The sequence below is a fragment of the Bison bison genome, unplaced genomic scaffold (genome assembly GCF_000754665.1).
Source record: "Bison bison bison isolate TAMUID 2011002044 unplaced genomic scaffold, Bison_UMD1.0 scf7180017864115, whole genome shotgun sequence".
Taxonomy (NCBI): Eukaryota; Metazoa; Chordata; class Mammalia; order Artiodactyla; family Bovidae; genus Bison; species Bison bison.
In genome coordinates, this window is record NW_011494687.1 from 1964462 (window position 1) to 1978984 (window position 14523).

At 46.8% G+C, this 14523-nt stretch overlaps 1 protein-coding gene across 1 annotated transcript; it reads left to right on the top strand.

Annotated features, from left to right (window-relative positions):
* The first annotated feature begins 1435 nt into the window (after positions 1-1435).
* On the top strand, positions 1436-14087 carry INHBC (inhibin, beta C). The gene is made up of 2 exons (XM_010839321.1): positions 1436-2012; positions 11283-14087. Exons 1-2 carry the CDS (start codon positions 1700-1702, stop codon positions 12026-12028), a joined length of 1059 nt encoding a protein of 352 aa, XP_010837623.1. The 5' UTR covers positions 1436-1699; the 3' UTR covers positions 12029-14087.
* The last annotated feature ends 436 nt before the right edge of the window (positions 14088-14523 follow it).

Genomic DNA, 14523 nt, shown 5'->3' on the forward strand with positions numbered 1-14523 from the left:
TTAATTAAGCCCTTATTCTGTGCCAGCCAGTGTAAGTACTTTATAAAATTATTTAAAGTTCAAAACTCTCAGAAAATCATTAAAGATCTGTAATTCCATATTCAAAATCCATAGGACCAGACACGTTTCAGAGTTCAGGAAATTTCAGGTTTCAGAAAGGTAAAATACGGAATTCCCTGGCAGTCCAGTGATTAGGACTCTGCACTTACACTACCGGAGAAGGAGACGACAGAGCATGAGATGGCTGGATGGCATCACCGACGTGATGGACCTGGGTTTGGGTGAACCCCCGGAGCTGGTGATGGACAGGGAGGCCTGGCGTGCTGCAATTCATGGGGTCGCAAAGAGTAGGACACGACTGAGCGACTGAACTGAACTGAACTGAACTTGCACTACCAAGGACACACGTTCAATCCCTAGTCCGGGACCTAAGATCCCACAAGCCATGGGGTACGTGGCCAAAAAATAAAAATAGAAAAGTAAAATGGTACATATATATCACCCATAATCAAATAATATTTCTGGAGTAAAAATGTATAAATAGTCTCCAGTATGAGTTTTTAAAAGACCACGAGTAACCACACTTCTCTTCAGGTCAGGTTTAGCTACCATATGAACTACCTCCAAAGTAGTATGGATTACAAGGTTTTTTGGATTTTGGAATCATGAATAATCATTTTCCCATTTCTCTGATGAAGAAATTGAAGTAAGAGAGGTCAAGTTGCTTGCCCACAGTCATACAGCTTATAAAAGGAAGAGACAGAATTTTAACCCAGGCCATCTGGCTTAAAAACCTATATTCCTAATTCCACCCGCCCACCCCTACCAGGTAAATCCCAGCTGTGGATGCAGAGACTTGTCCTTGGAGACCTGCTCCTCAGGACCTTTGGGGTAGAACACCAGGGATTCTGAGAAATCTCAGAATGTATTTTTCTTAAAGAGGGGAAACCTCCAAGTCTGAGGAAATCTAGATCTCAAGCTCCTTCTGCATTTCAGACCTCCCTCTGAGGATCCAGAAGACCTGGCTAGAACAGTTCCCTTCCCCTTCTTTAACCTTCTGACTGGATGTGATTTTGAGCCCCACAGGGCAAAACCCAACCCAGGGCTACAAAGGAGTCTGGACTGTGAGCCTCTGGGAGGGAGGAAAGGGCGATAGGGCTTTGAGAAGGACCAGGCAGGGGAAAATGAACTCTCAACAACCTACATGACAATGACCTACAGTGTCCTGCCAATGACCCCCTCACGTTTGAAAGTCATGTTTTAACATTCTATCTTTAAACCTCTGATCTCCACACCCCACTCCCACCCCCTACTGCCAGGCTTCCGAGCAAAGCTATCAATCTGAAGAGGAATTTCATCTCTGACCTTTGTCCCCGGGCCTGGCAGCTCACATGGGTAACCCACTCTCTCCCAAAGTTGGCCAAGGGACAACCCAACCAACCTCGCCTCACATCCCCCACTCTGTACTTTCGTTGACTATGTGGCTTCTGCCAGATTCTACCTGTAACTGCTTCATCTCTCAAGTTGGATGTTTGACTACTCTACCCCCTACAACCAGGAGTCATGCCAGCTGGACACACTCTCCTTCCGGGGCCCCTGGCAGCCAGCAGGGAAGGAGCCGAGACCACAGCTGTTGAGACCCTGAACCACGGGGTTGCAGCTCTGTCTCAGGTGCATAGCTCAAGGAAGCCCCTTGGTGATGATCTGCTCCTTGTTCCTGGCCTTCCTGGTCCTGGCTGCAGCCATGGTGGCCACTCCCAGGGCTGACAGACAGTGTCCAGCATGCGGGGAGCCTGCCTTGGACGTGGAGAGCCACCGGGAGCTGCTGCTTAACCTGGCCAAGAGGAGCATCTTGGACAAGCTGCACCTCAGCCAGCGCCCCACCCTGGGCCGGCCTGTGTCCGGAGTTGCTCTGCGGGCTGCCCTGCATCGACTCCACGGGCCCCCACAGGGGGCGCTTCCGGAAGCCGATGAGGGACAGGAGTATGAGATCATCAGCTTTGCCGAGACAGGTGGGTTCTTGGCCTATAGATCTTCCCCTAAACTTGATCTCCTCAGGAAACGAAAAGCTTCCTCCCCGATATCTAACCTCTGACTTTCTCCCCAAAACCATCCCAACTCTGGCCTCTCACAGTCTATAGTCTCCTAATCACAGGCTCCAAACCCCCACCCACCCAAGCGCTCCCTTATAAGTTTAGACTTGATCAATGGGCACATGAGAAGTGGGTACCTTTCACTTCTCTTTAAGACTGCCTACCCCTATCTCCCCTGGTTCCTCTCTCTGCAGGCCCCACACACTTCCACAGGCTGTGATGTAAGCCCAACCACTACCTGAACCTGGACTCAGGGTCTGGGAACTGGAGAGTCTGTCCCTCCTCTGGCCCCAGGATCCAGCTTCTCTGTACCCTGTCCTCCCCAGATACCTCATTTGAGTAAAAGGTAGAAAAGAGAAACACTCCGATTACAATTTCGCTCCACTGACTCCTGTCCTCTTGCCTTGATTACCTTGGGTCCCCACATCAGAACAGGGTCAAAATGGGGCTCAGAAAGATATTTAAAGGATAGATAAAGAACAGCAGTTGGGTAGAGAATTTAGTGGGCAGCTGGAGAGAATATCAAGAATTCAGAGACAGGGGAATTCGTTGGTGGTCCAGTGGTTTTGGAGTAGGAAATGGCAACCCACTCCAGTGTTCTTGCCTGGAAAATTTCATGGATGGAAGAGCCTGGAGGGCAGGCTGCAGTCCATGGGGTCCGAAAAAGTGGGACGTGACTGAGCATGTATGCCAGTGGTTTAGGACTCTGTACCCTCATGGCTGAGAGCCCAGGTTCAATTCCTGGTTGAGGAACTAAGATCTCAGGAGCCTCAAGGTGGGGCCAAAAAAAAAATATAGAATTCAGAGACAGGATCTGAGAAACAGAACATAAACAAGTGATCTCTCTTGCCTCTGAGCTTCTTGCAAGTTTTGTCTTAGGTTTAGAAGGCCCTTCCCAATCCTGGTCCCTTTCCTTTGGTCAGCATCTACTCCCTTCAAGACCCAGCACTCCTATCCTGAAAATACCCACCCTGACTTGAGGCCGAGGGGCTCCCTCTCTTGTGGCCCCCATACCCTCACCCAGAACCTGGACCTTCCTTGTGGAATTGTCTGTTTCCAGGTTTTCTATGAAGTCTGTCTTTCCATAGAATTCGACCCCCTTGAGTTCAGGAACTGTCATGTATTCCTTACATTATAACCAGAGACTAGTATATAGTAGAAATAACTAACACTTATACAATATTTGGGCTTCCCCGATGGCTCCTGCAATGCAGGAGACACACAAGACTCGAGTTCGATCCCTGGGTCGTGAAGATCCCCTGGAGGAGGGCATGGCAACCCACTCCAGTATTCTTGCCTGGAGAATCCTAGGGACAGAGAAATCTGGCAGGCTACAATCCATAGGGTCACAAAGAGTCAGACGTGACTGAAGCGAATGAACACCCACACATACAATGTTTACAGTGTTCTAAACCTTTTACAGATACTAACTCCTTGAAAGCCTCACAAGTCAGGTAGGCAAATACTATTATCGTCTGTATTTTAGAAGTGATGAAACTGAGGCTCAAAGAGGTTGAGTAGCTAGCTCAAGGTCATATGACCAGTAAGTGGTGGAACCAGACAGCCTGAGTCTCAAGTGCTTGACCTTGACCATTATACCACTCTGCCTCTTGCAAACAGAGTAGATGCTTGACAACCAACCAAACCATTCTGTAGGTCAGCTTGACCATGTCTAGAGTCCCCAGTGATGAATGAGACCCTATTCCAGCTCAAAAAAGGGTTTCTGCTCATAATTAAGAACACAAACTCTGGAGCCAGATAAACTGGGCTCAAATTCCGGCTCAGCTACTTATTAATATATGTCATGGGTTGTTGATAGTTTTCTCAGTTGCAAAACAGAGATAATGAGAGGATAGTTGAGAGAATTAAGTGAACTAATTAATGTACTTAGAAAGCATGGGCTTCCCTGGTGGCTCAAACAGTAAAGAATCTGCCTGCAATGCAGGAGACCCAGGTTCAATTCCTGGGTCGGGAAGGTCCCCTGAAGAAGGGAATGGCAACCCACTCCAGTATTCTTGCCTGGAGAAACCCACAGACAGAGGAGCCTGGCAGACTACAGTACACAGGGTTGCAAAGAGTTGGACACGACTGAGCGACTAACACTTTCACTTTCTTTCACTTAGAAGGGAGAAGGTGGCAGGGAACTTAGAAGACTCAGCTTCTGCCCATGAAGAGTTTAATTGTTACTGCTAGAAATAAATTACCTAGAACACAAGGCAGAATGAAATTAATGCTGGATGAGAACACAAGCCCTTGATGGCCAGAAGTCAGTCACTGGGATCTGACAGGACAGGGAAGTCTTTTAGAAGTTTAGAAATAAGCTAGATTGTACAGGAAGTTTGACTTCAATGGGTAAAAAATGGTAAACTACATCCTAAATGGAAAAACACGAGTAAAACTCTGAAGAAACGGACTGCATTTGGAGTTGAAGGTAGTTTGGAGTGGATGAACACAAAGTGGACGATGGCCATGAAACCATGAGTCCTTTGAACACCACAATCCTGGTTGGTTTTACAATTATTTATTGCTGTCACCATCCTATCTGCAACTAAGCCTTGTTACTTTATTTTTTTAATATTTATTTTATTTTTTGTTGCACTGGGTCTTCATTGCTGTGCACAGGCTTATTGCTTCAGCTTCTCTTGTCGCAGAGCACAGGCTCTAGGCATGAGGGCTTCAGTGGTTACAGCACGTGAGCTCAGTAGTTGTGGCTCTTGGACTCCAAAGTGTGGGCTCAGTAACTGCGTCTCATGGGGTTAGTTGCTCCTCACATGTGGGATCTTCCCAGATCACGGGTCAAATCCATGTCCCCTGCATCAGCAGGTGGATTCTTTACCACTGTGCCTTCTGGATGGTTTTTTTTCACCTTTGTATCCCTGATGCTTAGGCCAGTTCCTGGCACACTGTGGCAGTAATGACAATTACCAGGTATTTATTGTACCTGCCTCCTCTCAGTTAATCCTTGCATAAAGTAGACTTTATCATTCCCTGGTCACTCAGATGGTAAAGAATCAGCCTGCAACTCCAGAGACCTGGGTTCGATCCCTGGGTCAGGAAGATCCCCTGGAGATCCCCTGGAGTAGATTCCCTGAAGATCGCCAGTAGGATCCCCTGGAGAAGGAAATGGCAACCCATTCCAGTATTCTAGCCTGGAGAATTCCACGGACAGAGGAGCCTGGCAGGCTACAGTCCATGGGGTCGCAAAGAGCGACTAACATTTTATCATTCCCATCTTAAGAATGCAGAAACTGAAACTCGAAGAAGATAATTTACATGGCCAAGGTCATACAGCTTACCAAGGGCAGAATTCAAACACAGTTCTCTCTGACTTTAAAGTCTATATACTTTCCATATTTGCTAATCAATGAATGAATACAACATTCAGGCTGGAGGGGGTGTGACCCAAAGTGAACTTTGGAGATGAGAATGACTGATTCCTGGATCTTATCTTTTACATTTAAATATTTTAGTTTCAAGTTTTCATTCCCAGCTTAAGATATCATCTCCACCATTGTGTGAAAGAGAAGATCTGAGAATTGTTCTTGCTGGAGATACAAAGAGAAAGAGCTTGGGGCCCTGGAGAAACCAGGGGAAGACCCTCCAGTGGTGTCCTGACACTGGCTCAGACTGGTTCTTGAGGCCTGATGGTGAACATCTGCCAACTGTTCATTCATTGGTATCAGTGGTAGTCTGAAATTGGCCAATATAGGAGAATGTATTCCTCAGAAATTGGCTAACACTATTAATCAGCGCCTTTTCCCCCAACTCTGGAATCTAGTTGTTAAATATTTACCAGCACAACATTGCCTTTGACCTAAAAATTCAAGTTATCTTCTTCCCACATACCTAACGTACAATGCTGAGACAGGAATGGGATAATCATAATAGATACACCTGTTCAAAATGGGAGCCAGGGGAGGAAGATGCAGAGCAGTCACTGGTTCATGAAAATTCTACCCTAAGTCTGGAATTCCTTTGGTTAAGGCCTTTTTCTGCAATTTTCCTCTCCTCTTAAGAAGAGCCCACCATTGCTCTCCTAGGCTTCTAGATCTGCTCTCTCAGCACTTAGTGCCAGCCCCAGATGTCTTTCCTTTTAAATAAAAAGTGGCCTGTGTTTGCAGTAGAGTAATTTTCTCAGCCTGCATCTGCCCCCAAAAATTGGGGGTCTGGAGACCTGAAGACTTCTTTTCATTCTGAGTCATCTCTATCTCTTTTAGTCCAAATTGGTGCTGCTTTCCCTATTAAAATTCTCTTTAAAACTCTGTGAGCCTTTTAAATAATAAATTATAGTCTACTCAGTCAGACAAAAGGCACTCCATTCTATCAAGACAGATGCCCATCTTTAGGTTACAAGTCAGGGTGTTGGGGGATAAGATTCTTAGAAGCCCTTCTGTCTAGTTGAGAGAATCTATAGAAAAACATCTTACATTTTAGATCTTTGAACTTCCCTGGTGGCCCAGTGATTAAGACTCTGTGCTTCCACTGCAGGAGCACTGGTTCCATCCCTGGCTGGGGAACTAGTGTGATTGAAAAAAAAAAAAAAAGATCTTAACAAAGATGTTAGATCCTAACAAAAGGTCTTAGAGCTTATCCTTTACTGTTTTGATCATAACTCTGAAGCCATGTTCTACCTGCAGTGTCCTGGGGTTGATTTTTGCCCTGAGACCATTTCTTAGTTTGAGAACCTTTTGCCAGACAGAGTTGAGGAATGAAAAAATATTTTATTGTTCAATCTAACAAGTCCTGTTGGAAAGTTTTTCTCTAAATTCTGCTTGAACACTGAACAGTTCCTTTTTTAGTTCATCTCACTCTTGAGATGCCTTATCATAGGCAGCTAAAATAAGCCAAACTTTCAACATTCTGCTGGAAATATCTTTAGCTAAATTCACAACTTTGTTAGATACCATTTCTAGCTTCCAAGTTACCAGAGACGATAGCCAATACATAACACAGGTTCCCCTTTCTCTAGCTTCCAACAGCGATTTCTTCACTGTCCTTCCTGCCTTCACTAACAGTCTCCCTGCTGTCCTTCCATCCCTTGTCTGCCACCCAGACCCTAAGCCTGTACTGCATATTTTAAGCCTTTTCTATGGTGTACACCACTTCGGATACTTATTTCTGTTTTAGTTATCCATTAATATAGCAGATCAGCTCAAAAATTGAGGCTTAAAGCAAAAAAAAAAAAAAAAAATCAGTATTTTCTGTGATTTTGTAGTTTGACTGGACTTATTCTGGACAGTTCCTTCACTTGATGAGGGATCGCTGAGGTCATTCAAGTAATTGCATTCTCAGACGGGGCTGAAATCTCTAGGATGGCCTCTGATCTTACGAAGTCTCTCTCCACATGGCTTCTCATCATTCAGTAGTCTAGCTCAAGTTTCTTTAAAGAATTTAGAGGTTTCCTGTACTCCTCTGGCAGTCCAGTGGTTAAGACTCCACACCTCCAGTACAGGGGGCATAGGTTCAATAACCAGTCAGGGAACTAAGGTCCCACATGTGGCCAAATGAAAAAAAGCAATTTAAAATAAAGGTTTCCTTCCAAGAGGGGGAAGCCTCAAAGTACTTATTAAGTGCTTATTAAGCATCTACTTGCACCATGCTTGCCTACCTCTCATTGGCCAAATCAAGTCATGTGCCAAGCCCAGAATTAATATGGGAAGGGATTGCACAAAACTGTGAATATTGGGAGGTATTGTTCACTGATAGTCAACAATGTGAAAGTCTACCACAGCCCCTGCTGGTTCTGTGTCTGCCTGCCATAATTGGGGTGACTTACGAGGTTCTAAAAGGTAAGAGCGCTTAGTGACCTAATAAGAAAACATTAGCTGGGCCAATCAGACTCTTCTTTAAGGATTTTGGAATTGGAACACTGAAGAATCAGGTCACTTAGCTAGGAAGAACTTTTAACTAAGTTAAAAGTTCTGTAGACTCAGGAGCTGGGGCCACCATTTAGGGACCTGAGGAAGTTCACAGGGAGGCAAAAGAGGTAGATCCACAGAAAGAGAAGAAGGGAGTAGACTTACGTAGGAAGACTGAGATGACTGAGATCTTGTAGACTTTCAGAGCTGTCTAGAACAACCATATTCCAGGCTTTACAATTCACGCCAAGTCTAGCTGAATTTTAGTTTCTGCTCTTTTATGCCCATGAGCGTATCAAAAAGAGTCACTAAGGCCAAAGCATAATGGCATTTAATTGCCTCCTAAAACAGGTGTATTCATCAATAAGTTTTTTTTAACTATGAATTTTATGATCTAGCCTTTTGGAAAATAATTCTGATGTCTGCATAAAATAAGAATAAAGACCTGACTTCCCTGGCAGTCCGGTGGTTAAGACTTCACCTTTCAACACAGGTGGTGGGGATTCAATCCCTGGTCAGAGAATTAAGATCCTACATGCCTCGCGGCCGGAAAACCAAAGGATAAAACAGAAGCTATGTTGTAACAAATTCAAAACAGACTTAAAAACTGGTCCATTAAAAAAAAATGAATTAAAAAAAAAAAAAGAATGAAAAGCCATCCACTCAAAAAGTGTTTATTGAATGCCTATTATGTACCAGGTGCTAGGGATACAGTGGTGGGCCACATAGACACAATCTGTACCTTTGTGGAGTTTACATCCTGGCTGGGAGTGGGGATGGGGGAAGAAGAGGGAAGGAGAAGCATATAGTCAACAAACAAACAAAAAAGCCAAGATGATTACAGAGAGCAACAGTGGCCATAAAGACCGGTTAAACAGGATAGTGTATTAAAGAGATGAGGGTAAAGTTGAAGGCTGTTTTAGCTAGGTCAGTCAGGGAAGCCCCTCTAAAGAAGCAAATTTGAACTGAATGGCAAGAAGGAGCCAGTCATTCAACATTCTGGGAAAGACATTCCAGGCAGGGGAAATAGCAAGTGCAAAGGCCATGAGGTGGGTCCATGCTTCGTAAGCGTTCAAGGAACAGAAAAAAACCCAGTATAGGTAGAATATAGTCATTAAGTGGCAGAATGCCTAATCATTCAAGTTTTCTATGCTGTGTGTGAGTTCTAAGTTGCTTCAGCTGTGTCTGACTCTGAATGTCCATGGACTATAGCTCGCCAGGCTCCTCTGTCCATGGATTTCTCTAGGTAAGAATGTTAAGGGGTTTATGTATTCTAATTTTGGCTGTTCTGAGTCTTCATTGCAGTGCGCAGGCTCTTCCTTGTGGTGACTAGGCTTCTCTAGTTGTGGCACTAGGGCTTAGCTGCACCACAGCATGTGGGACCTTAGTTCCCCAAGGATCAGGGATTGAACTCATGTCCTTTGCATTGGAAGGTGGATTCTTAACCACAGGACCACCAGGGAAGTCCCTGTTAAGGGGTTTAGATTTTATTCAAATAGCAAAGGGAAGCCTTTGAAGGGTTTTAAGCTGAGATGATTAAGCTGATCAGATTTATGCTATAAAAAAATTACTCTGGGACTTCCCTGGTGGTCCAGTGGTTAAGACTCCGTGCTTCAACTGCAGTAGGTGTGAGTTTGATCCCTGGTTAGGGAACTGAGATCCCACATGCCACATAACACAGCCAGGAAAAAAACAAAATTACTCTGACTAATGTGTGAAGAATGGTTTTGTGGGCAAGGGTGAACCAATCACTTGGCAAGCTATTGCCATAGTTCAAGAAAAAGATGATTGTGGGTTGAACTAATGTATGGTAGAGGAGGTGGGGTTAAGTGAAATTACATTATGAACTGGAGATATAGTTGACAGGTCTGCAGATAATTTCAAAGAAGGGAATGAGGGCAAGCAAGACTTTGGTTTAAGTCCCTATTTTTCCTTTATAGGGAAAGGGAAGATTGAAGAAAGAACAGGTTTGAGTTGGGGGTCAGGGAGGATAAACCTAGAGTTCTTCTCTGAACTTGAAAAGTTTGAGATAGCATTGGATATCCTAGTGGAATATCAGATCTGCGGCTGGATATACAAGCCTGAAGCTCAGGGAGAGGTCAGGGCCACAGCTATAGGTATCTGGGGAGTTATCAGCATATAGATGAAATTGAAAGCCAAGGGAATTGATGGGATCTTTCTGGGAGAGAGTACAGATAGAGAAGTGAAGGGAGCTGAGGACCTCCAACATTTAGAGGTCAGGCAGAGGAAGAGGAGCTGTCAGCCAAAGAAACCAAGATAGAGTAGCCAGAGTCATGAAAGCCAAGAGAAGGAAATATTTCCAGAAGGAAGGAATGGTCCACTGTGTCAAACACCTGCTTGAAGTTCAGGTAAGGCAAATATAGAGATGAAACCATGTGGATATGGCAACATGGGAGGTGTTAGTGATCCTGACAAGAGCAGGAGTAGAGGGAGCAGAAATCTAATTCATGTGTTTCAGTAGGTCAGGTGAGAGACGAAGACGGGGAATCGGGCAACAGTGATAGGCACAGGAAGAAATGCAGAGCCATTTTTTTTCGGTCAAGCTCCACAGCAAGTGGGATCCTAGTTCCTTGACCAGGAATTGAACCCAGGCCCCTCGCACTAGAAGTCTTAACCACTGGACAGCCAGGTAAGTCCCTATGCCAGTCATTAGAACCACTCTGGTGAGGAACTGGATGTGGAGAATAAAGGAGGTGATCTTAGGGTTTCTAAAGATGATAAGCAAAATAATGGTGCGACCAATTCTAAGAACAGAGAGAGAGGTATATAGGGAGGAAAATAATGATTTCTACATTTCCAAGGAATGTGGCAAAATTAAGCAGTTAGAAGTTTAGGCCTGAAGCTTGGTGATTCCCAAGGTGCAAAATGGTCTGGACTGGACTGACAGATTCAGGAATCACCAGCATAAGATTTGCATTGGCTGCCCACAGCTGTGGGTCAGGGCTCCCCTCAGTGTAGAGTAAGAGGAAATGGGGCTTCCCTGGGGGTCCAGTGGTTAAGACTCCGAGCTTCCACTGCAGGGGGGTGGGCAAGCTCGATCCCTGGTTGGGGAAATAAGGGTAAAAAAAAAAAAGAGGAAGTGAAGGTCAAAGACAGACCAAAGAACTCTTGCACTGGAGGGATGGTCAGAGAAAGAAAAGCCAGTAAAGAAAATTAAGGAAGAATCCTAAGAGAGTTGTGAGAAGAGATTTTTAAGAAGGAAAGGGTCCTTAACAGTGCCAGGACTGTGGTTGAGAAGGAACGCACAGCGAGGTAGCAGGTAGAATGACACCCAGAAGGCCACAATGACTGGAGCTTCTCGTGTCCACAGGCCTCTGCAACACTACTCAGACTCGTCTGGATTTCCATTTCTCCTCTGACAGCTCGGCTGGAGGCTTGGAGGTCCAGCAGGCCAGCCTCATGTTCTTTGTGCAGCTCCCTCCCAATACCACCTGCCCTCTGAAGGTGAGGGTCCTTGAGCTCAGCCCACATGACACCAACCTCACCTCGGCCACTCAGCACCTGCTGCAGGTAGACGACACTGGCTGGCACCAGCTTCTCCTGGGGCCTGAAGCTCAGACTGCCTATAGCCAGGGGCACCTGGCCCTGGAGCTGGCCCCTGAAGGACAGGTGGACTGGAGCCCAGTCGTCCTGGCTGGGGCTGCACATAGGCCTTTCGTGACAGCTCGGGTGAGAGTCGGGGGCCAGCACCGGGTTCGTCGTCGAGGCATCGACTGCCAGGGCAGGTCCAAGATGTGCTGTCGACAAGAGTTCTTCGTGGACTTCCGGGAGATCGGATGGCACGACTGGATCATCCAGCCTGAGGGCTATGCGATGAACTTCTGCACAGGGCAGTGCCCCCTGCATGTGGCAGGCATGCCAGGCATCGCTGCCTCCTTTTACACCTCGGTGCTCAATCTTCTCAAGGTCAACACAGCTGCAGGCACCACCAGAGGGAGTTCATGCTGTGTGCCCACCGTCCAGCGCCCCCTCTCTCTGCTCTACTATGACAGGGACAGCAACATTGTCAAGACTGACATACCTGACATGGTGGTAGAGGCCTGTGGGTGCAGTTAGTCTGTGTGTGACACAGGCCGCTGGGGGGAGGGGGGACAGGCAAACACGCCCTGACGGAGGTGCTCTTCCTTGATAGTAGGGTGTGGCCCTCTTACTGCCTCTGTTCAGAAGATGGACACCCTCTTCCTGAGCAACTTGGGGAAATTATCCCCACTTTGATGTGAGGAGACCTTCATCACATCTCCTAAGATGTGATCTAAGGACAGCCATGGTACCATCTTCATAATGACTAGCCCCTTTCCTGGGGCGGAGTCCATTCAGCAAGCCCCATGAGCTCAACTGCCACCCCAGGGACTCTAATCCATCTCCAGCCATGAGCAGTGCCATCTGAGTCCCAGACAGACACCCACAGCCCAGCTGCAATCCATGGTGCCTCCCTGCCCTTTCTACTGCACGTCCCCCACTGCAGGATGAGTTGGCCAGCTCCGTTCCCTGCTTTTCTGGATCTCCAGAGAGTCCCTCCCTTAGATCCACCAAACATTACATCCTCTCTATGTCTTGAGCCCTTTTCCCTCTGACTTGCCCAGTGGGTTGCTAAAGCCTCTCTTGGCATGCCTTCATTCATTCTTTGTCCTTATCCATCTGGCTCTGTACCCTTGGGGGCAGACTCACCTGAGTTCCTTTGGCCTCTGGCTTCCTGCTGAGCTTGACTGGCCTAGCAAACTAGCAAGAATGGAAAGCTCTTACAAGCCAAGAGTGTGGAAGCAGGGATACCAGAACTTGGGCAGAGCTGGAGCTGTGGAGGGGGTGGGGAGCTGGACAGGAGTTGTAGGGATATGAACATAGCGACAGTCCCACAGAACCCTGGAACCTAGGCAGAGGGAGAGGAGTAAGAAACACGCTGGCCTGTCTCCTCTTAGCCTTTGATCTGCCTTTTGCTAGTTCCTGGGTGCTTCAACATCCCTCCTCAGTTCCCTTAACCCTGCCCATACCTCTGAAAAGAGGTCCTTCATTGAGTCTTCTTAGTGATACAAACATAGACAGCTGAGTGGGTCTTTTATTTCCTGCCAGGACCCTGATTGGTACCCCCGATGACACAGAGCCTGCCTGCCCTGCCCACTTTTCTCTCCTCACAGTCTCCTTAGGGCTGAACTTTATGTCTGTCCCACACATCATGACTCCTCCTTCTCCAGGCTGCCTCCTTTCTTAGGCCCCATCCTACTTCCTAGAACCATCCTCACTGGTCTTCAGCTAATAAAGACCTGGGCTTTACTTGCTCCTCTCCTCCTTCTGTCCTTGGTCTGAGAGATGAGACAGATCACTGTTCAACCAGCAAGTAGGTGACAACCTGTGAGCACACACATGGTGGGAAGCAGAGACAAGGCAGCCTTCCTTCACTGATCCTCAGGGCTCCAGCCAGGAGTCCTGTTTGGGAGATGGAACTGGCCAAGGGCCACTTGAGCAGGATGGGGAGAAGGAAAGGAAAGTCTGGGGAGAGAAGAGGGAGGCATTTGCTCTGAGATTGGGTCCTCTCCAGACCTTTGCCCTCTTCCCCCACTATTGCCACCCCGCCCCCGTTAGCTGGACAGCCCTGAACCATGGGGTCGATATTGTCTGCAACCCAAGGCCAAGATTGCGCAAAACCCATGTGTCCTTTGGGAAACGTGCTGTCTGTGTTTGTTCAGCATATAACCCCCTCCTATCCAGGTCTGAGGTCCCTGGAAACGGCACCCTAAAGGATAGAGCCTGAAAGACCTCCTGGAGAAAGGCAAATCTGAGCTGCAGGCTTCGTGAGCAAATGCTTACTTGCTCAGAAGTTCTCTGTCCTTTGACTTTATGAGATCTTCACCTAAGGAGAGAATCTAAGGAAGACTTCTGGTGCTAGGCCGCCCTCTTCCACCACTGTCTCCCACCCCAAATCCACCTCCTCCCAAATCTAACCGCCCTCCTTCCAACTATAGCTTCAGTCCCCAAGGTCAAGACTAAGGTGAGGTGAAGTGAGGTACTTGCCTTGGAGACAGAATTTTAAGGGGATGTCAAAAATTCCATCAGTCAAGATAAATAATATTTTAATGCAATATTTTAAAAAATCAATGCAAAAATATCCAAGATGAACAAAATAGCAAATTTTAAAATAAACTAAATGTAACAGGAGTCAGTATTATTCCTTCTCTTTTTTGGCTCTGCTTTTGACAAAAAAGAAACAGTGGAATTGTCCTCTTCCCAACCTTTTCCTCCAGCACTCCCTGGCCCCTGACACTAGGCTCCTCAGGCTTTTCTCTGTAGGGCAAGATACTCACTTAGGCTCCTTCTACTTCCTCACCCACTCTCAAGCCTGTCGCTACCCCCCAGCCCCCAGCCAGGTTGGTGGTAGGGCGGGCCTGTGAGGCAGATGGCTGGGGTATTTATAACCTGGGAGCACTTCTTGGGAAAAGTGACTAAGATGCTAAGAGCATATTTATAGCTGGGTTCTGACGTAAGTGTCACTGGGGAGGTAGGGGCAGGCCATGCACAGCAGCAAGAGGGTAAGAAGAGCTGGAAATTGGGGGCACCTG

Excerpts from the sequence above, each read along its gene's own strand:
- INHBC (XM_010839321.1), top strand. The coding sequence starts at position 1,700 with ATGATCTGCTCCTTGTTCCTGGCCTTCCTGGTCCTGGCTGCAGCCATG. Across the intron at positions 2,013-11,282 it reads CATCAGCTTTGCCGAGACAG|GCCTCTGCAACACTACTCAG; the intron begins GTGGGTTCTTGG and ends TCGTGTCCACAG.